The sequence below is a fragment of the Triturus cristatus genome, chromosome 11 (genome assembly GCF_964204655.1).
Source record: "Triturus cristatus chromosome 11, aTriCri1.1, whole genome shotgun sequence".
NCBI lineage: Eukaryota > Metazoa > Chordata > Amphibia > Caudata > Salamandridae > Triturus > Triturus cristatus.
In genome coordinates, this window is record NC_140594.1 from 505,814,114 (window position 1) to 505,840,004 (window position 25,891).

The following is a 25,891-nucleotide window of genomic DNA, read 5'->3' on the forward strand; positions in this document are numbered from 1 at the left end:
CAGTGTAAGCCCTACAAAAGGACACCACACCAGTTTATAAAAATATCCAATATTTTTATATACTTAAGACAAGACTGAAAACGATAAAAATCCATAATACAGTACATAGAAATCTTCAGTTATCAACATAACCTTAAACTACAGTTCCTTGAAGTTGATAGCTCCGTCTGGGGCTATCACGGCATCATGAACAAACAAATCCAAACAGTTCTGGCTGACCACAGCATCGCGGACCAGCTACGGTGCCGGGAAGACCCACAAAACAGTACATTTAGAAATGCAGGGCTTCGGCGACTTCTCGTGGAGTGTCCAAAAGCACAGCGTCCGCAGGCGTCGGTTCTGGAGATCGGTGCAGGAGTCGTTGGTCCCTCAAAGTCACACGTGTTGCAGATCGAACTCCTCGCGGTTGAAGTCTGGAGCGCTGGCGTTGGGTGCTGCAGTGCGAACTGCAGCGGTGTGGCGTGCGATAACCTCAGGTCATGATGCGAGCAGCTGCTCAGTGGTGCCATCAGATGGCAATATCGGTGAAACCAGAGTTGTGGTGCATAGAGATGCAGTGCTTGTCGCGGTGTTGGCAGGTCACGGTGCAAGCAGTGTCGTCGCCATTGCTAAAGTGCTGTCTTCGGCTGACGAACTGGAGTCTATGGCGTCGGAGTCAGTTGGGAAAGGCTGCGGTGCGGGATGAGGGCAGTGCATCGTTTAACTTTACGAGCGGTGCCCCCGAACCACAGTGCAATTAGTGGCATTGATTTTGGCGTGAAGCGGCATTGTGGGGATACCAAGGCGGCGTTGTGAAGCAAGGCGGCGAGGAGTGCGGTGCCAACATGTAGCGGTGCGAGCAGCAGCTTGGGAACGGCATCAGGTGTCATCGTCGGTGACACCAGGGTCGCAGTGTGGCTTTGCGGCGGTGCCCTCTTCGTTGCCTTCAGGACACGGAGTCAGCAGAAGCATCGTAGACAGTGTCGGGTTGCTTTTTCTTCTGTTGCAGCACAAAACACACAGTCCCCAGTGCTGAGGGCAGAAGTCTTTGCTGTTCCTGAGACTTCTTGGACAGGGGGCCAGCTCTACCTCAAGCCCTTGGAGAAACTCACAAAAAGTGATTGCAAAAAGTTCAGTCCAGTCCTTTCACTGCCTAAGACAGAAGCAGCCACTGCCGGCCAACACAGCAAAGCACATAGCAAAGTGGTAGTTCCTCCTCAAAGCTTCTCCAGCTCTTCTTCATGGCAGTCTTCTTGATCCAAAAGAGTTCTAAAGTTTAGGGGTTTGGGCCCCACTTTTTATAGCTCAAAATCCTTTGTCCTCTTAGGCAGAGAGTGTCTGTGCACAGCCAAAACCAGTTCTGCCCTCTCTGTTGCAGCTTCCTGCCATTGTCAGAGGCACACTAGGCCAATACAGGTGAAAGGAAATCTCCTCCCCCTACTCTAAATGCAGCCCAGGTCTATTCAGCCCTTCCCTAACCCATCTAGACTCTCTGGAGCCACTGATCCTTCCCAGTCCCTGTCATCCAAAACCCAGACCATCAATCCATAAACCCAGCAGAGGCCTACTGGATATTTGAGCAAGAAAATATCTACTTTCTAAAAGTGCTATTTTCAAACACAGAATGTAAAAATCACCTTCACTAAAAGATGCATCTTTAGATTCTGAGTTCAGACATACTAAACTTTATTTTCCTACCTTGTTCCCAGTGCCAGTTATGTTTATAAGATGTTATTAACAAACTCCCCATTCTGTCCTATGGGAGCAGGTAGCCTTGCAATAATGAAAAACTAAATTGGCAAAAATTCACTATCAGGACATGCCACACACACCAGGGCATGTCCTACCTTTTACATACACTGCACCCTGCCCACAGGGGTACATTGGGCCTACCTTAGGGGTGAGGGCTTGGCAAGTGGATACAATTGCCAGGTCGACATAGCAGTCCCAGACTGCACACAGGCTCCGCAATGGCAGGCCAGAGTTATATTTACAGGCTGCTTGTGTGGGTGGGACAATCTAGTGCTGCAGCCCACTAGCAGCATTTGATTTACAGGCCCTGGCACACTCAGTGCACTTTACTAGGGACTGACAAGTAAATAAAACATGCCAATTATAGAAATAGCAATCCATAATAACATTTTACAACAGGAGCACTTGCACTTTAACACTGATCAGCAGTGAGAAAGTGCGCAGAGACACTAAGCCAGCAAAAACAGAGTCAAAACCGGGAGGCCAGAAAGCAAAAAGTCAGGGGAAACACACCAAAAGATGCCAAGTCTAACAGAGCCCCATGTGACATCACTCAATTTATTCAACAGATTGATGGTATCCCTTATGTAAGAGGGTAGTTTGAGCACCAGAGGTTTCAGGAATAAATCTACGTACTCTGAAAGGTGCTCAGTGGGACTCCCTATGCCAGAGGTAATGGGCCTCCTTGGTGGGGGAGGTCTGGACTTATGGATCTTAAGTAGAATATAGGTAAAGGGATATCTGGGGTTAGCAACCCTAAGATATCTAAATTCACTTTAATCTAAAAGCCCAATTTAGTTCTAAGAATGCAACTGCTCTGAAATACATTAGACATTAGTCAAGGGGTTGACATTTAATTTCATATAACACTTAACATCTCTCGATCGGCTCTTGATCTTTGTTGTAATCACTTTTACTCATAACCACGATGTTCCCTCCCTTGTCTGCTTCCCGTAGGACTATCAAGTCGTCAGTACCCAGACTCTTTAAGTTCTTTCTTTCATTATAGGGTAAATTGTCCCCCTTACTATGGTATCCATCTTTATTCATAGAGTTATGCTCTTTTTTTTATAGTTCTTCTATTGTTCACTTCACAAACAGGTCTATAGCCGAAAATTGGCTGGCTTGCAGTGTAACTTTTGATGGCAGTGTAAGGCCACTATAACAGTCATAATTCACTTACACATCCAACTTTGTATTAATATCTTCCAAATTGAACTCATTATCATCATTTAGAGAAAGTAACACCTGTAAATCTCAAACATCAGAGATGCTAAGGTCAGATCTTTTTTATTTTTCTCATCTTTTTATGATTATGTTAATCCAAGGTGGCAAATAAACCTTTCATTTTGAGACATCTTGCCAACGTATATAAATAAATTTGTATGGTAGTATAATCACAATGATTATTGGGACAAAAAGTCAAACCTTGCTGTAAAACATTCAACTCTATATCATTAAGTTCTCTGTCAAGCAAATTAAGAACCCGTAACCTATTGGCATCTACAGCTCTCTCAATATTCATAGCAGTGCTAGTGATGACTTTCAATTCCTGTTTCTGGTTTGATTGCGAGTCACCTTCCCTGTACTTCTGATGCTTCTTCCTCCCACTCCTTGTTTTCCTGTAGTTCTTCTTGTGCTCATCTGTATTCGCTGCACTTCCTCAAAAAAACAGAAGAGCTCTGAAGGAGCTTGCCTGTTGCTGAATCCAGGTTCATCATCAAAGAACAACTCTGGGCTACTTTAAGTTACTGAGCTCAACTCCACAATTTGCTGATTATCCTGCATATTCTAAGTTCTTAGTACTTCATCACAATGTTCATAAAAGTAAAAATTCTGCAACTGTTGTAATCCCTTTCATCCATCTGTATCTTTCCTAACTTTTTCTCTTTAATCTGTAATTTTTGGTTAATTATTACACCTTTTAGGATCTCATAGTTGTTTTTGGTGAGATCTTTCAAGTTCATATCTCTAATCTCTGTTTCTAATTCTAGAATTTTAGCTTTTAACTTCTCTACCTTTCTCTCAGCATTTTTCACCAAAAGGGAAAAAATGTGACAAAAGTTTTGCTTTTATTACCACCTAGAATCAGGATCACAAAAAGGTGTATAAGGCTTTGCAAAACAACTGGTCACTCCTAATGGATGTGCCGGGTTTAACAGAAGTTTTTCTAGAAAAGCCAAAGTTATGAGGAATTACATTGAACCATCTAAGTCAGAGGTATTCAATCTGTGGGGCTCGACCCCCAGGGGGGGCCGTGGAGTCATGGGAAGGGGGTCGCACTCTTTCTTTGCTAAAAGAAAACGTTCCAGACATGGTCGTTAAAATGCCTTCCCTGGAGCAGTATTCAGGGACTCTGCCATGCTGGGAAACAGAAACCAGGCAGACAGTTAAACTCACCTTTCTGCCAGTGTACTGCTGGCCTGAAAGAAATGCAAATGTGCACAACGAGTTAATCTGCAAATCCTTTACATTTGCTGATTAACTCGTTGTGCACATTTGCATTTCTTTCAGGCCAGCAGTACACTGGCAGAAAGGTGTGTTTAACTGTCTGCCTGGCTTTGATTTCTCAGGAAAGGAGAGTGCTGTTGAAGTTCATTTATTGAATCACTTGAAACTTTTGGAGTGGTTGTGCACAGAGTTAACTGAGCTTTGAAGTGCTTGCTTTTAATTGTCATAGTATTTAGATAGCTTTTACTATCCCTGAGAATGTGTTGAAGGGACAGTTATGTTAAAAAACAAAATGCATTACTTAGGGTCTAGATATTACTAAAATCTATGGGCCTCATTTACAATGAAATGGTGTAGGGCAGCTCCACAAGTATTTTTGCTGCGCTGCCCTATGCCAATTCAAAAAGGCAGGATTGGACTGTATTTATAAAATACAGTGCATTCCTTTCCTTTCTGGCTGCACACAATTTGGTGCCTAGCGCCAACGCAGGCAGCCTTGCACCATGGTGCAAGGGTGTCTGCATTGTTTGCAGGATTGTTTTTGTGCAAGAAGGTACGCCTTTCTGCGCGAAAAAAACCTCATGGAGGCTTTTTCCTCTTTCTATGTGTGTCACACGAAGAAAGAGGAAACAATTGAGGAGAAATAGATATTTCTCCTCATTACGCATCTCCGGGGGCAGCGTACAGTTTTGACGCATCCTCAGGTTTACAGATGCTTGTAAATCTGGGAATGTGTCAAAACCCATGGGAAAATCCGCCGCAACGCCCATGGAACGCCCCCACCCCCCTGACGCAGTGTAAGGCAACCCATCAACTTGCGCAGAATTGCCTTACACCATATGTAGGAGTCCATGAAATGCCACACAAAATGACTTTGCGTGGCCTCATAGATATGGGTCTGCGCAACCAGAGCGTCATAAAACATTATTCAGCGCAAGGGGCTTATAAATAAGCCCCTATATTTTGAAAGCAGCCCATATATTTTGGAAGCACCATTTTATCGTAAAACATTTTGCGCAATTTGTAGCAGTCTATCTTATACTGTGTGCAATGCAAGTATAAAATAAAGGCATTTCCCACTGAGTAACATTTTTTTTAAATGTATCTGTTATTCATTGAAGCTGCCTGTTATATTATATGTAGCTACCGGATGGTGAAAGACCTAAAAAATATATGTATGTTTGAAATATGATGAATGATGTTCAGCCGCCTCCAGTTACATGCAGCTGTAAATGCCAAGCTGCCAGCATCCCATGAAATATAATATGCTTTTCCTCTAATGCCGTGCAATAAAGTTGCAGCCCATGCATTACAGCTATTATACCAAGGGCCACTGGAAATATGTGATTGTGAGGCCGCAGAGATTTTAGCATGATTATTGATTTGTCGCATTTGCCACATAATCTGCTGATTTTAACAAAAAAAAACATATTTATTCAAAAGGTTCAAAAGTTAATAAAAAGCAGCAACAGGTGTTGACGCTTAGTAGAAGGCCATTTGTAGAGCTGTGCTGGTCACCTTTTTGTTGCTTATTGCTATATTTGGGTGTTAAACTGGTACTAAGGAGGTGCAACCACAGATTGACTGACCAGGTTTTAGAAATTTTTGTTGGGTCCTTATGCCTAAAAAATGTTGTTGGGTGGGTCTCGGCCTCAAAAAGTTTGAAGACCACTGATCTAAGGACACCACGAGGAATTGGTTGGCCAATACTCCAAATGGCTTTTATACATGTGGGGGATGTCATATGTGGCAACATGGTTGTAACAAACTGAAGGAGATATGGCTCCCTCTTCATACATCTTCACATATAGATCAGAAGAAGAAAACTATATTTTGAACTGTTCTGAATATTTACGGAAAGATGATCACTGAGAACCGTCTTCAATAAGAGTTTGTACATATTTGGCAGTTCCGAGCAGTGGAACTGCAGGAGGTGGAGCACTATTGTTGGAAATTATTTGAATCAGAACCAGAACCAGTGTGGTTGTCCAAAGGCCAACTCTCCTCTTTACTTTTGTGTTTGTCTATGGAAGCTGACTAGAAATGGGACTCAGAGGAAAACATTTTTGCCTTTTAAGAGAGGCAGCAAACCACAACAGTAGAAGTTCTGTATCTACTGCCATTAAAATCCTTAAAATGACAGGATGCATTCCTTGGAGCTCCAAACTCCTATTTTGGGATTCTCTAAGATGGGGTATGTTTGACGTTGGGAACGTCAGTGAATGACATTGAAATGAAACCATTTATTAATGACTAGTACTATGTTGGTCAAGATTAAGACAAAAAATGTATTACTTGTAAATGTGGCAGTGGAGGAAAACTCTGAGGTCCAATGTCTCTGGAAATGTTCCTAACCTTGAATCTCTAAGGTTATGCTTGGGTATGGTGCACAATGTAGTATGGATCATCTATTAACTACAGTGAAGGCGAAGCTCCTAAATATATAGACTTGTATATTGCATTAGAATTTTCAAACTAGATTGAGGTATTGGCAGGGGGTACCTGAGAAGGCATATGGAAAATGACATACTTGGTCTTAAAGCGTATTTAAAACAAGGGAGAGACATTAAGAATTGTAAATATGTGCTACCTAAGGCTGGAAAACTGCATATGAATTTTTCAATACATTCAGATCGAGGTTAGATGAACTGGCTAGAAGTAGGCACTCTGATAGTCATTTTTTCTTAAGTACTAAAAAAATATAGTTTCTGAAATTCTGTTTGTGACACAATAGCAGTGCCCCGATCCTTAACCAGTGAGATGAACATGGTGACTGGATCTCCAATGATAATCTTCAAATGTTCCACTCTAAAAAAACAAATGAGATTAGCTTTTGGGAATTTCTAGCAGTATCCAACACAATATCCACAGGAAAATGTAGATTTGGGGAAGGAAAGGAGAGAAAGGCACTGGATACTTCTCTTCTCTCCGAAGCCACAGATTTTGTGTGAGGATCGGGTAGAATTCACTCACTATCAATCTTTAGTAAGTGGGTAATCTGAGAGCAGATACATAGGAAACAGGTATACGGTAAGCAGTTATAATATAGTCTCTCTGTACTACTGTCAGAAACCCTTCCAGCAGGTGTGTTTGTTTAGGTAGTAGCCATAGGGTTTACTCACAGACCACAAACAGCTCAGGAGTACCAGAATAATACATTGGGAACAGCAAGGAAGCCTACAGTAGAAGGATAATCAGAAACTGCACACATGTGGAGCTCTTCACTGAATCCTAGCAGGATTAAATGGAGTGGGAGGGGAAAGCAAGAATTGACCAGGGCTGGGAAGGAACTAAACCTCAGTAGAAGACATACAACCAAGAACATTGTGAGGCAACATGGTCTGTTACTGATGCTTCTTATGCTGCCCTGGAAGTACCAAGTTCTGGATTTTAGCATTCCGATTGGACTTGCTACAAGTCTGCACCAGAAAGCCCTCCTCCCACTTCTCCGCACCAGCCTACATCGGCTGCTATTTCATACCTTCCAACCTTCTCGATCAAACCGCCATGTATAAAAAGTCTGAAATATTCCCACACAATCTAATCTACAGCCCCTGGCTTGATTTCATTGCAATACATTTTTCTGCCAGATTCTGACAAGCAGGAGTGAGAGATGTCATCCTACAAGACAACACACCTTATTATACGAACACCAATTTAGAAATTTTGGCAAGCTATTTTTTCCATTGAAGATTTTGCTGCCCTATCCAGCTCTGGAAAAGTAATGTAGGTCAACACTGAACTGCCCTCCTAAATATTGCTTCAACCTGGCATCTACTGAAACTCATCTGGCTGTTTACTTACGGGTCATTCAGAACTGAGCCAATGGCTGAGGTAGCTCATTGTTTACCCTTTTCTTTTATCATTTAAGACATCACTGAACTGAGTCTTCACTAATTTGACATAAATGCCCATAGAGCAGCAGACTACTGCAGCCTGCATCACAACTGATACCAGCATTACCCTCATATGAATACTGTTAGCACTCGGTCCGACTTATAAAACATCCCACAGAAAAAGCCCAATAACAGTCCCAATCACTGTACATGCTGCACCATTGAAATCATAATCCTAGCGCCTGCAAGGTAACTAAACTTGTGACTGCTTATTTAGTAGTTAAATATAGCAATATTTGGTGTTTAGAGGAGTTATGACAACTTTTGGCCTTGGTGCCACTGCAGCTGGTGCACCATTCAAACCATGACCCTATTGCCTGTAAGTTAACTGCACTTGTGACTGCTTGTTTAGTAGTTAAAGATTGCAATCTTTGGTGTTTAGAGGGGTTCCTAGATCTTTGGACCCCGGCGTCACTGCATATGCTGTACTATTGAAATCATGACCCAAGTGCCTGCAAGGTGACTGCACTTGTGACTGCTTACTTAGTAGTTAAATATAGCAATATTTGGTATTTAGAGGCGTTATTACAACTTCCGTCCTCTGTGCCACTGTACCTGCTGCACCATTCAAACAGGACCCTCTTGCTTGTAAGTCATTTGTGACTCCCTGTTTCATAGTAAAATATAGTAATCTGGTGTTTAGAGCAGTTTTGACAACTTTGGCCCGGTGCCACTGCCTCTGCTGCACCATTCAAACAATGACCCTTTTGCCTGTAAGTTAACTGCACTTGTGACTGCTAGTTTAGTAGTAAAATATTGCAATATTTGGTGTTTGAGAGGGGTTCCTAGATCTTGGGGGACCAGTGTCACTGCACATGCTGTACCATTGAAATGATGACCCTAGTGCCTGCAAGGTAACTACACTTGTGACTGCTTATTTAGTAGTTAAATATAGCAATATTTGGTGTTTAGTGGAGTTATGGACCGTTTTGACCTCGGTGCCACTGCTCCTTCTGCACGATTCAAATCATGACACTATTGCCTGTAAGTAAACTGCATTTGTGACTGCCTGTTTAATAGTAGAGGTTAGCAATATTCTGTTTTTAGTGGGGTCCCTAGAGCTCTTGATCCCGGTGCCGCTGCACCTGCTGCACCTGCTGCACCATTAAAATCAAGCCCCTTTTTAACCGCGAGATAACTTTAATTGCGTCTGCCTGTTTAGTAGTAAAATATAGCAATATTAGGTGTTTGAAGGAGGCTATGACAAATTATGGGCCCAGTGCCACTTCACTTTCTGCACCATTCAAATCATGACCCTGTTGTCTGCAAGGTAATTGCACTTGTGGTCGCCTGTTCAGGAATAAAATACAGCAATATTAGGTGTTTGGTGGGGTGCATGGAGCTTTTGATCCCTTTGCCTCTGCACCAGCTGCACTATTGAAATCATGATCCCAGTGCTTGCTAGATAATTACACTTATGACTGCCTGTTTAGTAGTAAAAATATAGCACTATTTAGTGTTTAGTGGAGGTATGACATCTTTTAGCCCTGATGCTACTGCATCATTTAATCAAGCCCCTTTCAGTTGCAATGTAACTGCAATTGTGACTACCTGTCTAGTGTTAAAATATAGCAACATTAGCTACTTAGAGGAGTTCTGAAAAACGTTTTGGCCTGGTGCCACTGCACCTGCTGCACCATTCAAATCATGACCCTAGTACCTGAAAGATAACTGCACTTGTGACTGCCTGTTTAGTTGTAAAACATAGCAATAATCGGTATTTAGTGGGCTGGCTGGAGCTTTTGGTCCCGGTGCCACTGCACCTGTTGCACTATTGAGATCATCATAACCCTAGCACTTGCTAGATAACTGCATGTGTGACTGCCTGTTTAGTTGTAATAAATTGCAATATTAGGTGTCTAGAGGAGTTCTGGGTCCACTGCACCTGCCGCACCACTCAAATCCCACTCACATTTTTAATGTGCAATGTTTATTACAACATTTAGAATTTGATCAAGTTGACCAAATAGATTAAGTTGAAAAAAATCAATCAGATGATGCCTACAAAGTGCAAAGAAGGGTACTGAGGCATGAATAGGAAATACCACAAACGTTCTAAGGCTAAAGCATCTGCTTTACACAACGTAGTGATAAAAAGCAAGCATTCCAGCATACTTTTAGAAGCTGTCTTCCTTTTCTGTGGGATGAGATCTAATCTTGACAGTGAATGGGGCTTAAACAGTGTGAACGGCTGTAGCAAAAGTATTGTAAATGCCTGCAGCCAAGGGAAGCTCACAAAAAAAGCAAATTAACACAGTAATTTGGCAATGGGAACTGATGAGAGCCCCCTTTTAAGATACATTAAATACGATAGATTTCACAAGCATTGCGCTGTGCAGCCGAAACCTAAAAATGCCAAGAAAGTTTTTACGATGCTAGAGTGGGATTTCTTCATGATCAACAGCGGGGTTCTAATCCTTCCTATCTGAAGGTCGCCAGAGTTGAATGATTAAGCTGAGATCATGTGATTATCGTTCTTGCCACTGCTTGCGCCAAAGCTTCTCCAAAAACGCTGTTTCAAAAAGCTGAATGAGGAGTTAGATAAAGAATTATTAATAGAATGAAAAAGAGAATTGTGAGGAAGTAGTAAGAGTGATCATCCACATGTGAAGTATCATCTTGCAAAGGTTAGTGAGAAAGTGTCAAACAATGGGTGTTGTCTATGAAAACTCAGTACTGTACAGAGACAAACCGTTAAAATGTTGAGTTTTGTAATATCAAATACTTGCGTTATACTTTGGCATAGTTTGTGTAACATTTGATTAATTTGAAAAAGTGTAATTGTTTTCTTTACCAGATTGTTTTTTTGGTTGTTTTTTTTTTTTTACATTTGGACGCTGGTGTAAAATTTCTTGAACAAGAGTATATCATATGAGAATTGAGAAGCATTGAGTCTACAAAATCGTTTTACACCATGTGGTGAAAATTGGAAATGAAATTTTGTATTGCTGATGCAGAATAATTTATAGAGGTCTTAATTCACATATGCACAATAGGAGTAAAGACATTACTGAATAAATCATATTAAATGTTTGTACTGATGAACTTTTGTTTTCTCATATTCACTGGTGCACTTGACATATTTCTAAGATACCAAATACTTTTAGGTGACATTGGGGTACAGCAGATTAATCCATGGTGCAGCAATTATAAAACTAATTCTTCAATGAAGTAGGCGCATATTGACAGAATTGCAAAATGTGTTAAATGCTGAATGGAACAGGTATTTTCGAACTCTAAATTTTGAAATAGTTTGATGCATTCTCTAAAAGAGCCGCTTGATGGCAGTAAAAGACTACTTAAGAAGAATATTCTGGTGCTATCGCTTATCTTGTACCAGCCATAAAAGTCAATCGAATTTTAACTGTAATTAAACGTATTGTAGGCTCAGTTTATTTATATTTATATCGTTGTACTACTTCCTGTTTGTTTCTCTGATTGAAATGGGATATAGTAGCTCTTTGTATTGAGGGGCTATGTGTCCCCTGACACGTTTTTGTCTGCTATCCCAATTTAATTACCACTGCGTCCCTTATTTTGCAGTGTGCTGTCTTCAATGACTGTGATATTTCGGTTCTTGTCGTTTCACAACATTCGCTATGCGCTCGGCAGCTCCAGTTTTTGGCATACTCTTTAGTTTTCTTGATTATGTTTTGAAGCTGTCTATTAGCAAGACTCATTGTTTTCAATAGACACCGAGAGCCTCATTACACAGAATTAACACAGGTGGTGTCGCAAGCAATTTGGCTGGCACTGCATTAATTCCGAAGCAAAGGGATGCAGCACATTGACCACGATATGAGGATCCCTTTTCTCACCCCTGCACTGGCGCACAATTTGCTGCAATGTGCCAACACAGGCACCCTTGCACCATGGTGCAAGGATGCGCTGCGTCACAGGGATGATTGTTTATTTGTAGGAAGGTGTCCCTTTCTGCACATAAACAATCTGAAATGGCGTTTTTCAACTTCTGTGTGCTGCATTAGCACACATAGAACTTGCAAAACTTAATTATTTAAATGATTGTTTATGTGCAGGAATGGGTCCCTTCCTGCACATAAACAATCACCAGAGGTGATTTCTTCGTTCTATGTGTGCTGCAGAATGCAGCACGCATATAAAGAGGAACAAAAAAAGGAGAAATTAATACATTTCTCCTTGTTGCGCCTCTCTACTTCTCCCCTGGGGAGGCATAGCATTCAGACGCCTTTCCAGGTTTACGATTTCTTGCAATTCTGAAAATGTGTCAGGTTTCATGGGTGTTGCATGAGAGCACCCACAGCAACACCCATGGAACCCCCCATTCACGCAAAGTGCTGTGTGTAAAGGGGCCTTATTTACAAGGACAGGAAAAGCCTTCCTGTCCTTGTAAAGGACAGTACCATGGTGGCTTTACTGAAAACTGGGAATTTTATTATCAAACTTCTTAGCACAATAACGTACACTGACGCCAGTGCTGGATCTAATGAAAAATGCACTCCGAGGACATCTTAGAGATGCCCCTTGAAAAACGACCTAACTCTAGTGTCCTGACTGAGTTGCTGCTTGCCAGCTTCCACCACCAGACATGTTTCTGGACTCCTGCCACTCCTTGTGTGTCCTGAAACAAAGCACATCCTGGGATGAGGTGCCAAGCATCATCCCTCAGGATGGGCAGGGTCCACGAAGAGGAAACTCAAAGGCTTGCCGCCTTTGTGAGCTACCCCAGCCATTTGCTGCTCCCATCAACTGGCCCCCACTGGTTCTGACCCCCACTTTGGGTGGGAGAATCGGCTGTAAAACCAAGACAAGAGGAGAGGTGTGCCCACCTTTGCCAACCCCCATCCCTCAGGTGGGAGATTCGAGGTAAAGCACAACTCTCAGTCCCCGCCATCTTGAAGATGGGGGGAACTCTGCCAACCCGAGTGAGGCTTATGCCGCCCCTCCCACAGGAAGGTGGTCTAATAGGGGGTGTACCCACCCCCAGGAAGGGACCTATTGGTCCAGACCAGTACCTACCTTAAACACCCCGTAAAGTAAGTTTTTGGGGGCCAACCTGACGCTTGCCTCCTCAGACAAGAAGAAAGAAGGAGACCAAAGAGCCGTGCTGAGGAAGAAGAGGAAGACACTAACCGACTTGGCTCCAGTCCTAACAGCCTATCCCGACCTCGACCAACTACAGCGAAATCCCAGTGTGTCCTGAAGCCAGCATCTCCCAAGATCCTGGAGGACCTGCCTTGCCTTTCTCAAACCAAAGACTTTGTCTCCCGTGAGCATCAGACTTGCTCACGACCAACCAACTCTAATTCCTGGCGACTCCATGAGTCCCCCACCACTCTGCACCCGGTGCCTTGAGCCCATATCTGAGAGGCCCAACACCCTAAGGAGGTCCCCCTGGCCTAGCCTGGGTTGTGGTGACCCCTAAACCCCCCCAAGCTTCTAACCTGAGCCTGCAGCCCTTACTCGGGAGGCCTCTTCATCCGGAACTGAAGGCAACACCTGACCAACTCTGCCTGAAGCAGTCCAAAGAGTCCAACCATTGACCACCCAACCGACTCCGTCTGTGAGCCCTTGCAGTCACAAGGTTGGCAATACCTTATTAGCCGCCCCGTCGCTGACCGCCTCTCAGAAATCTCTGACCAACTCTGGCTGCTTGGACTAAGACTAACGGTCTGCACTGAGAAACCCTGAGACTCCCAACGACCGTATCCTACACTCGACCTCTCCAGCGCCGCTGGCAGTGTAGTGCTTGTGCTGGCCATTGGGCTCTTCAGTGCTAACCTCAACATCAGAAGCTTTTTGTTCTATCAACCAGGTGGCCTGCCCTTCAGCAGTCCCCAAACCAATGACTGTGCTTGGCCCCTTGGCTAACGTGTGGTCCCTGCACTCTGCACCCATCCACATCTGAGCCGCTGGCAGTGCAAACCGAGTACCCACTTGACTGAATCCAACTCACTGACCATACACTCACTTTTGTTCTTGCAGGACTATGAAGGTCTCGTGAGTAACCTGGCAAAACTGTACACTGTATAACAAAACGCATTAGCTTCTTTTCCTTCCCTTAGGAAATGTACCAGGGTAGTATCTTGAGCTAACTCTCTGAGTAAGACAAGTAATTATAAAGTAATTTTGACTGCCTATTGCCAAAATATACATACCTGTAACAAAAGCTAAGTCAATGTTAAAAGCATTATCATAATACTGTGTCTTTGAGAGTACAATTTTGTGTTTGATCTGGTTCTAGTAATAAAATAACCCTAAATAATATTTTTATACTAATCAATTGGTCTGAGTTCAGTCTTTGAGTGTGTGACACCATTTCTTGCCTAAGTGTGTACAATAAATCCTTAGCACTACCCTCTGATGAAGCCTGACTGCTCGCCCCCACTACCACAAACAGAGAGTAAGGTGTTACCTACTTTTACCTCTGCCTACCTTTGGAGTTCCACTGGACTCTGTGCACACTATACCTTACTTCATAAAAGGACAATTTTTTCCGGCTAGGGACATTTTTCAAATACGTTATTGTTGTGTTATGACTGTGATATTCTGAATTGTTACTTGTATTGATGAATGTAATGAGGCAGTAATGCAACCCCCACAGAAGCATCTTGCTAATGAAGAGATTTCTTTAGCTTGAACTGTGGAAGACTGCCACTTGGTCTTTACACACTTTTATAAAACATAATTTCCTGACATGATAGGGGGGCAGAGACATAGTTTGATTACTCTTGTTCAAACACATTTTTAGACAATGGGCTTATGAGTACTGTCTATGGTCCCTGATATCAAACATGTTAGATTATGCGTGAAAAAGCCTTAAGAGATAGTATGCAGAGGCAATCAATTCCACTGGAAGAAAATGTTACGTATCTTTGTTGACATAGATAGTGATGGAAAATATGTTAACTCAGCATAGTTATTTTCCTATCCATGCCGCTCAATGTTCCCGTTCATCTGAGAGACTAGATTTATGGAAACTGAGGAGCATGGGCAAGACACAAGTTATGGCCAGGGCTGTTCTTATGTCCAGCTGATGCCAGTGTGACATGCTGTTTATGGCTCAGAATAGGGCTAATATATTTCAAAGATATAGGTCCTGATTTAGAGTTTGCGAGATGGATGACTCTGATACAAACGTTATGTCCACAACACAACATGTGAATTAAATATTTTGGCCCTTGTAATAAAGCAGACAGAATTTGACCTAAATTGGTGCCTCTCTCTACCTGTCAAACTCATTATTCCTATTCCTCAGTTGGAGTTGGGAATTCTATTCAGAAAAAAACTGAAAATACACACAGAGCAGGCCAATAAACAAGGCGCCCGTGCCTTCACTACACCTGCTGCACCAGTAGGTACATTAAAGACAAAGAGATCCCCTGGCATGTGGGCAGAGAACTCTAGATATGGTCAGCAGTCCTCCACCAAAAGAGAAGATACCAAGGCCTCCGCCTATCCACCAGGGTCTAAATGACTCCCATAGAATCTGAAGTGCGAAAAGGTAACTATCCACACCAATATTAATATAGGTACATACTCCTTGGCAATGCGGCTTACCAACCATGCCTTGATCTAAAGCTGAGCCAGTCTGTTAGTCATTTCTCACTTATAAGCCAAAAGTCTACAGGCTCACAACAACTGAACCAAACTAAGACCTGCTCGTGTGCTACCCAGACTTTTGAAACCAAAATGTCAAAGATCAGGGTAAATTCTTATTGTGTATTATGAATCATGAACAAAACTTTGGTTCTTTCTTTAATTTTTGGAAAATGCAATCAAAATATTTTATAAGGCATACATTATGTACTAGATGGATGGTACCGTATCCACATGCACCTGGTACATGTAGGTCGGTAGACAAGAATGGTCCTCGTTATGATGCTCATATGACTTCTCACGCCAGCCTATGATCTCACATCTAAATGAGCAAATCTGAATCCCAGGACCAAGAAATGTCTGGTACCCTGTATCTAAACCTACTCTTCCCTCACTTCTTCCCTTGAAATGCTCACAAGTAGTTGTGTAGAGCTGAGGCCTTTATACAATAACTCTTTCTACAATAATTACTCATTTAACAGGAGCGCCATGATTCCAGTTGTGGACTTTCATTTGACAAAAGCAAATTTCTGGGACTGTACAATTTGCAGACAATGAAAGCAATTGTAGAATTTGTAGCAGAATACAGAAATTAAAAATAAAAATAAACTTGTGACTTAGATACATGCAGGCCCTGTGATTGAGAGCTGTATAGCCCATGTTGCACTAGCAAGGTGTCTCAGTTATGCCAACTTCTGCTGATGACGTATGGCATGATTGCCGTGTCACAAGTTGAAAACCCATTAAGGGCAACTTAGCCATTTATCCTTCCATCCTTACGAGGATGTTAAAATGAGAACCATTAAATTGGACAATTGCTTATCAACTGTTAAATGTAGTAATAGTAGTACTAGTACTAATATTAATATTGGGTATAATAATAATGATAATGCTACTACTAATAATATTAATATGAATAATAAACAAACGTAATAATAACAACAACAACATGTGGCCAATATGATATTCATCATTTAAAATTGCTCATCAAAAGAATTTGAACAGATTTGCAGGAATTCGGAAGCAGTATTGAGTATTGCCTTAAAGATTCCTTAAATGGATATTTGCTCCCCCTATTTTTCTCTGGAATAGAATTATCATTTAGAATGTAACACATTCATAACAGAAGGAAAACATTTATTTGCATATACGGATTTATGATTTTGTAAATGTATGCGTTTGCATTACTTATATCATCCTGTGGGATACTGCTTGGAGCCACCCTTTTCCTTTCAAAGCCTGCCTTTATGAGCATGTTTGTATTAAAGCTGTTTAATTGTCTTAGGCTATTTAATTGTATTAAATATGTCTGTGTTTCTCACCAACATTCACCTGTTCATGTAATCACACAGTGATCATGTTTGATTTACCTTTGTTTCAGAAGTCAATGCTCTCCTTGCCCCTCACGGATTCTGCCTGAACAATACCATCACTCCTCCTCCAAGTTACATGAAGGCACTGAAGGTGCTGTCGAAACCTTTGGAAACCAGCCAGACTCCTCCACCCAGCTACCTGGAGGCATTAAGGATTTTGTCCCGGCCAGTCATTGTTCATGTACCTGCAGCCACCCTTCCAGAGGAGGAAGAACTTATTACAAGCAAACCTATTGAAAAACAGGATCAGTAATTGGAAATGAAAATTTGGAGGATGTTCAGTTTTATTTTAAAGCTCCAAATGCTTTGAATATTTGAGAACTGAGGGAGATAAAGACCTTGTACTACATATCAAACCCTAGCTAAGCCAAAAAAGTTTCCAGTTATCAATGGCTAAGAATGGAGAAATTATTCTTTTCGGTGGTAGACTTTAGAAGGTGACAAATTCATACGGGTGTACAATGAATAGTCTTATTTGCCCCATTGATACAATTGTTTTTCTTATTCCCCAGGGTCGATTTGATCAAATCTGACTAGATTCTTCAACAATTGCTTTATTATTGGTTAAACTGTTACCTCCATTTTCACAGGGATTCTATCTTTTCACTAGGACATTCCTAGTTATGGGGACACAGGGATCTTTTCAGTTTGCTTAATAGTGACTAGAGTAAATGTTGATTAAAACTAATGAATGAATTTTTGATTGCTAAAGTTGAAACCTGCAGGGCAAATGTATCAGCAAACACTGAACATCAATTGGCCACTGCCCTTCTAGCTTTCTCCACCTGTTTTTCTGAAAAACAAACTAGAATTAGATGAAATTAAATGTGCTGTAAAATATGTTTTTTTAAGAAAATGCTATTTCTATGTGATGGTACAAAACTTTTACTAGATTGAATTAACATTTCTTTGACATGTTAAAGTGTTTTTAATGGGGTGTATCGAATACCCAACATTTGAATTTTGTAAATATACTACATTTTAGGAAATGTGTGAGAAATTCTGAACAATTACACAAAATGAAACTCTGCTATTTAACTCCGTATTTTAGTGCAAAATGTGTGCTTATACCAGTTTTTCACATGAGAACGCTTTTTGCGGTGAAAAATGTAGCACGATAAACACAAGTGGCATGACCAACAGCTGCTCATGTGTAGCAATTCTCATTATCCCTAAGTTCTCATGATATGATTTTGCCGCACATGGCATGTAATTACTTGACATTGCATAATGCCATACCTTGGGGAATTTTGTGTAACACGTGTAACACAAAATTCCCACAATTTTAGGAATCACGCTGCATAACTTACATTTTTCCCAGGCCTTACAATGACCTGCTTGACTGGATGCAAAAGATAGAAAATTATTCCTTTCTGAAAACGGGATTGGAGAAGGTAGTGTAAAAAAAAATGCAAGTATGGTGTAGATGAAAGGCAAAACAACACTGACTTCCTGCTAACCAGAGAGCATAACTCCATCCCTGGTAGAGGTCTCAGAAGGGAAAGCCACCATAACACTGCATCCATTATAAAAGATGTCTACTAGCAAACATTGCCCTGGTGTCAAAATAGATTTGTTGAAGTGTTTCTGAAAACTCTGAATAGAAATTCCCTCAGCCTTTACAAACTGAGCCAGATGCCTCAAGTCAGAAAGAGAATAAAGAAAGTTCAAAAAGGCCATTATCCAAAAGAGTTGAATATGTGAGTTGAAAATGGAAAGATTAAAGGAATCAATGCTCTGTTGATAACAATGCAGAACTTTATCACAGGATTTACAAACGACATGGTTGTTCCATTCCTGTTAAAATATTCCCAACTTTGAAATGTTTACCTCAATATGGCATCTTCAGTGGATTTGTTTACCAGTGTTAGTGCTTTTCTTGGTGTCAAATTCTGAGACTATAAAGCATTTCTCTTGATGGACTGGGGGGAGTGGTGTTAATCCCTTAAGAATGTGGGTGTTCCACACCTAAGTCTTGCCCACAAATCAATCCTTTTTTCATTATTCTGTGAAGCATGGTACTTTCCACAAAATGGTCAGAGTACATATTAGTATAAAAACGAAGGTTTATTATATGTTAATTGTACAGAAGGCAACACTCATTTAATAAGCAATTCATAATCAGAATACAGATGCTTTAATTAAAAGCAATTAGATTGGATCAATCTTAAGGCACAGAGGAAAAACCAGCACAGGGTCATCTCAAAGGAAACATCAAAGGAAAAGTCAGTCTTCTCTATGAGAGTGTACTCTAAAATCTCCTACTCTGCTCTCCTGTCATCTGTTCTAAAGTCACAAAAACGTTAACGTTTTACAAACCTATACGCAGTTCTTAAGAGGACTGTCTCCAATCAGGTTAAAGTGAAATGATACAATTACATAATAGGTTCTCAAGGTTGCTCAGAATACAAGCTTCTCTCTTTTACCCTCAAACTTACACTATCTGTAACTAGATAAGATACATGGGCATCTGACACTGCACATGTCTCTTGAATACCCTATTTATTAAAACATTACACAATACTCAGAAAGAAAAGAATACATTTCTTCACAAGGGAAAGAAGGAAAAGGGAACATTGAGTACCCCAATTAGAAATGAAGCTTTCCTAGAATTAAAATGTTCATATGTTACACAACAAAATGGCAACCAACGTTAACTCATTTTGTAATTCAGGCCTACCTAAGCTATAATAAAACTGAACATGAATAAACATAATTTCTCTCTAAACTAGCATTAGCATGTCTATGCGCTAATGTCAGGGAATGTAAAACATCTAATGTAAAAATTTGCCACCAGTCATAGCATAACTTGATAATTTGTGCTGCTGTAGCACAGTATTCAAAATTATGAATTTTATTTCAGATCTATGTGTGACTGTTTCATAGGTGCTGTAAGTAGGGCTGTGGGGGTTATTTGATATAATACAACAACTATGCTGGTGTTCAGAAGGAGAATGAGCAATAAAAATGCCTTTAAATTTGTTTTTATCTTGTCACAATTGCTGTACATTCAATGATAGAGGTCAAATGTCAGCGCATGTCTTTGGACAAATTGCTGATCATTCCTTTACCATGAAGATTGTTGTTTAGTTTTCTTTCTTTGACTGAAAATTGAGGGAATTTGGTAAAGTGCACTATGTGTCAATCTTACTGGAAGTACAGGGAGTGTGAAAGGAAAAGCTATAAGATATTAATACACAAAAACATTTAGGTACGGTGATAATAACGATTTTAAAAGGAGCAAAACAAATCAAGGCACTTTACTTGGTGATGCAGAAATTATACTTTTTTGTGCAAAAATATTTCTGCCCATTATCATTTGTGCCTAATATAGGTTTATCACTACAACTGCATGTCTGTGCATGTTTGGTTAACATTTCAATAGAAAATGGGCAGTCTATAAATGACAGCAAACTGGCACACCATTCTTTAGTAACATATTTGGGACAGTGCACTCCAAAATGTATCACAGACCACATACCATACACCTCTCATTCTCATTCTGAATATAAGTGGCTCATTTGCTACAATTGTTCTATGTTTGAGTCTTGTATTTTTCACAATCCATATGACTTCAGTGATGTTACATTGATGGTAGCACCCACACTCTGAAAATTGTTCAAGCTCCACTGGTTATTTGTACCTCAATCTGATAGTAGCTCTATAAAGTACATTAAAAAGAATCTAGAAAATCCTCTTCTAGACTTGACTTTTAAATGACCCACCGTTTCTTCACCTACCTTTGCCAAGATCATGTTTTTGGTATAAAAGAAAATAAGCTAATGATTTATTCAACTTCTGCATGTGTGTGTATGTGTAGAGATGTCCCGACCAATATATTACTGATAGTACAAAATTAAAAAATGCTGCTGACTGTGTAAAAGGGACAGCTACTGCCTCCTGTTTTTTAGTATTAAAAGCTTAATTGTGCCATCAAATTATAGCGGGAGTAGCAATAATTTGATGAAAATAGTATAATAACTCTGCTAATGTGTGTGTATCTAAGACGTAATGCAAATTGATATTTTCTTCACTGTTACACAGAATGAAGAATTTTGTTGAAATATTCCTATCCTTTAGTTTATAAATAAAGTGAACTTATATTTCTGACTCAAGGGTTTTGGCCTTGTAACTTACCAAAATCATCCTTTGTCCTCCAGCCTGTTGAACTTAAACACTCATTGTTTCTTATGTACGATGCCGAGAAAAGCTTGTTTCAAAGAATCAGGTTCCAGCACCTAATGAAGAGCCTGGGGGATTATCAGAGGTTCCCTAACCCAACAGGGAGGGGACCGATTCAGTCTAAAGCCAATGAAATTTGAGATGCAGGAGAATCAGGGACCACTCATCACATTCTGCAGGGGGCTCCATCATTTTACATTATGCCACAAGTGTGAAAGAGATTCATTTGAATGCTGGCATTGACAAGCAGTAAGCTAAAATATTACTAAGCTAATATACTCCTTCGAGGAAGAAGAAAAGACCAACTCTAATAAGACGAAAATTCCACCTCTCAGGTTCCCTTTAAATATTCTAACTCGGTAGGCTTGCCTTCTGCTTGCATTCCCTGGGTGGCACTCGCTTATCGTTTGATTGGATTGTTCTGTCTATAATGACGTCCATGTCTTCCAACATTTTCACTCAACAGGGATTAAATGTCTTTTGCTTCCACTCAAGAACTCTACATTGTTCTTCCAGTTGTGCCATTCTATGCAGTCATCCTGTGGGTCAAACGTCCAGCTTGTATAAGGACATCTGTTGTGAATCTATAGTTTTTGAATACTTACCTGTCTCCAACAGTTAGTCAGCACTCAGACAGACACAGAAGCTCTTGCAAAATAAAGGGGATCCCCCAAACCTTGGAAGAGATGGGTGGAGGAGCTCCAAACATATTTAGTGGAAATAGATGCCCACAAAATGACTGTTGAGCAGAATAAAGGGATTCTGTTACATTGCCTGTGATACGAAGATCAGGATATTTTCCACACATTACCGAAAATTGGGATACCCAATGAAGACGAATATGATGATTTTGACTATGCATTATTGATGCTGGAATGAAGGTTCAAGCCCACCATAAGTATTACTCTGGAGCCTTATCATTTCTGTACCAGGTAGCAAACATAGGGGGAGTCTTTTGATGAGTTTCTCACAGCGCTGAGAGGATTATCTACGGCAAATTACTTTGGGGAGGGAACTGATGAAATGATTTATGATCACCTAATGGTCAATACTAACAGTAAACGATTTCAGGAGAAATTGTGGGTCATTGGCAAGCTAACACTGGAGGATGTGGTCAAATCAGCCAAGGACACTATAAAATCAATTTTATTGGTGTGAGATGTCTATGATAACAGTTCTTGGAACAAGAGCAATGACGCATGTAGAAAGATGAGCAAACCTAGAAAAAGGGAAAGGGAAGCAGTAGCTCCAAGCATCGAGCTTCCTTCAGACATTTTCCTGCTCAGGGCAAAGAGTGAAATGTTTGTGTGCATATAGGCCTTTTTTGCATGGTCTGTTAAGAAAGTAAATGTTCACTGACCCTGAGAATTGCACAGATTTCCAATGAAGCGCATTATAGTGGTCAGGAGTCAACAAAATGTGACTTAAAAGCTAGTCAATGAATGATTCTCATGGTCAGAGATGTCCATTTGTTCTCGGAAGTAGGTAAAAACAAGGTTTACTGTGTGCCGGTGTGATTTTGGATAACCATATACCATAATTACTAAAAATATGTATTCCAAGAATTCACTCCATTGGTTGGCTTGCTGATATACCGTCGTTGTAAGGCTGTAGCAATTGAATGTTTCTGACCATGAGGAGGGTTTGCGTTATGGGGTAAAAAGAAGAAAGACATTAACAAATTGTACTGAAACCTAATGCTCTGGATACAGTTTTTGTGATACAGAAAGATGCATTGAGTAACAAGTTGATACAAGACTTTCCCAAGACCTTCAGGGAAGGCTTAGGGAATCTACACATCATAGACATTTAAAAGACGAATATTTCCCCTTCAAGCAGTAGGTAAGGGGTGTACCCTTAAGTGTAAGAAAAGATTTACAAAAACTGTTACAGGAGCTCCTTTCACAGGAAATTGTTTGACAAACAATAACGACATTTACTTGTGTGTCGACCTCAGAGCACTCAATGAGAACATCGTTATTAATGGACATCCTCTACCAAAATGGAGCTGCAGTGTTTTCAACATTGGATTTATGACAGGCATACCACCAGGTTGAATTGATGGCAAACTTGAGACCATTAACTGCTTTCATTATTTCATTTGGTCTTTTTCAATATAAAGGAATGCCATTTGGGTTGACATCTGTGTCTTCTAGAGAGACCATGTATTACATTTTTAAAGACATGGGGGACCATCTAAAATGTTTAGGATGAAATACTTGTCCTTTCCAAAGATACTCAACAACATTATAAGGTATTGCCCAAGTATGCTTCAGGATGGAAGCCAAGGGTTTAGCTCTTTCTCCAAATAAGTGTATACTATTCCAGGAACAAATGTAGTATCTTGTTCACAGGTTACCAGCATATGATGTGGGTCCTAAAGAGTCTCTGATAAATGCAATTAATAAGTGCTCCCACATTGAGACCATCAAGGAATTGAAAGAAGTGCACCATCACAGTTGATGCCAGTGCATATAGTTTGGGGCTGTGGTGTCACAACAGCATGGTCCTGAAGAGTGGGTTGTAGGTTAAACCTCCAGAACTCTCAATCCTACTGAAAGACAATATGCTGTAATTGAGAAATAACTGTTAGCCTGTGCCTGGGCGGGGAACCACGTCTGTCATTTTATATTGGGTACCAAACTCAATTTGCAAACTGACCATAAACTTCTGGTTTCTATTTTGTCACCTGGGGTGATGAAATTCTATGGCTGACATTGCCAGGTTGTGCTAAAAATTGCAGAAATATTGCATTGCTGTTTTGCATGTTCCAAGGAAAATAAAAAAAAATTGCAGATGTTCGATCCATGTCTCCTTATTCTGATTCAATTGAGGATTAGGAAAACAAAGGTGATCTGGATGGAGCAGTAAATGTGTGTGAGAAATGTGGATTGCAAACTGCGCCTTGACAAAAGAAGCATGGTTCTGGGAGGATGCTAGTGATTAGATATTGAGTAAAGTGAAAGGATACATACAAGTAGCCCTGCCACCGATCATACAGTTATGTGGTGAGTTGCACTCTTTTGGTCAAGTAGCAGAAGAATTGAGTATATATAATGCCATTGTATTCAGGAATTACAAATGTGTGCCACCTGAAGCTGCCATGGGGGTCATTTTGAAAGCTTGTCACCAAGCGCACATGAGCATATCAGCTTAAGGGTATAATTTTGATACCCAGATTTGTTTTTTCGTGTCACATTTGGTGCATATTATTACTTTGTATCTCGTTGCGTTCGTTTTTGAATTTTATTTAAAAAGAAATTTGGTTTAAATTTTTTTTATTTGCTTTTACTCTTTCCATAGTAAGTTTGACTGTGGAGCATTGCTCTCGCTACAGCCGTAGCGTAACGCCTCATCGTATGTTATCTTTCAGAAGCAGTTCTCCTTCCATCTTTATGACATTTAGCAGCACGTGACCATCAGTCAATCAGCACGTAGATACAAGTACCTCTCAACTGCGCAGCTGACATGGCCGTTTGTTACAGCTTGGAGCATTGCCAGCTTCGCCAATACTCGTCATAAGCTTGAAGGTAAGAGATAGATTCTTTATGATCCATAGAGGTGGCTGTTAAAGGACCTCGCGGTTTAGTAACCGGTGGATGTCCTTTGTTTTGGTTGTTGCACACCATGGGGTCATGCAGTGACTCTCCCCCGGGGCCCGCATTAGTTCATGCTTATATCGCAGAGCAGGCTGGCGATTATTGAATGAGCTAAGGAGACAGGTACACAGTGGGCAGTTTTCTCCGCTTTTCGATAGCCAGCTCAATTTAATGAATCTGGATATTGCTAGAAGGGTGATGAAATTTGGTTATACCTTCCAGAGTTCTCCCCCCCTTTGACTTTGTATTCTTCGCATTGCCCCGAGAGCGCCCCATTAGTGTTGATTGGACTTTGATGTCCAGTGCTTCCCCGGCCGGGCGATGTCAATTATTTTTCTGTCTGTCTGATTGAAGCAGTAGAAACTGTAGAATAGCTCTAATAGACACATTGTGGTGGACTTGCTTTTATTCCATCTCAACATTTTGACTTTGTGCATCCTTATTTTCATATTACTTTGTTTTTGTTCATATTGATTTACTTGCCATCATGCGCTAAGATTAAAGTTTGTGATCTTTGCACTTGGGAGGCATGCGGTGTATATATATGTATTTTAAGTGTATTTCTTGGTTTTTGCGTGTGATATTTGGGTGTAGTCACCTTGGGAGCATGGTTCACACACACATGTAGAATTTCCTCTTTTCCTCGCATGCTTTTAAGTCCACCAGCACATTGATGACATTCAGGTGAAGGCAACTGATGATTAGTATGGCCAATTTTTCATAGGTATTTTCCTTGTATCCTTGTCCTGATGAGGCCCAGACTAAAGGGCCGAAATGCGTCGATTGACTGCACAAATAAGAGGAGTCCAATGGATTACTAAGTTCCTGTTATGAAATTTGATACACACCTTTTGGATTGATTTAGAGGTTGAAGTGTTTACCTCTTGTGTGTATAAGACTATATCGTAGTTGGATTGCTCATAGTTCTGTAGTAAACACTAAACTCTAAGTTTGGGGTAGGAAGAAATACATGATTATGTGTATTATCATGTACAATTGAAATGTATGTAATTGCCCTTTGTTTATGTTTATTGTTGTGAGCTGTTGTTTTATGTATTTCATGTGTTGATACAAAATAGGA

At 40.6% G+C, this 25,891-nt stretch overlaps 1 protein-coding gene across 1 annotated transcript in view; it reads left to right on the forward strand.

Annotated features, from left to right (window-relative positions):
- LOC146784490 (CD5 antigen-like) overlaps window positions 1-20,010 on the forward strand; it is a 631,002-nt gene extending 610,992 nt beyond the window's left edge. Inside the window, exon 8 of the mRNA XM_085633317.1 lies at window positions 17,038-20,010. Within this exon, the coding sequence (XP_085489443.1) occupies window positions 17,038-17,282 (245 nt within the window). The 3' untranslated portion in view covers window positions 17,283-20,010. The remainder of the gene's footprint in view (window positions 1-17,037) is intronic.
- Window positions 20,011-25,891: the final 5,881 nt, after the last annotated feature.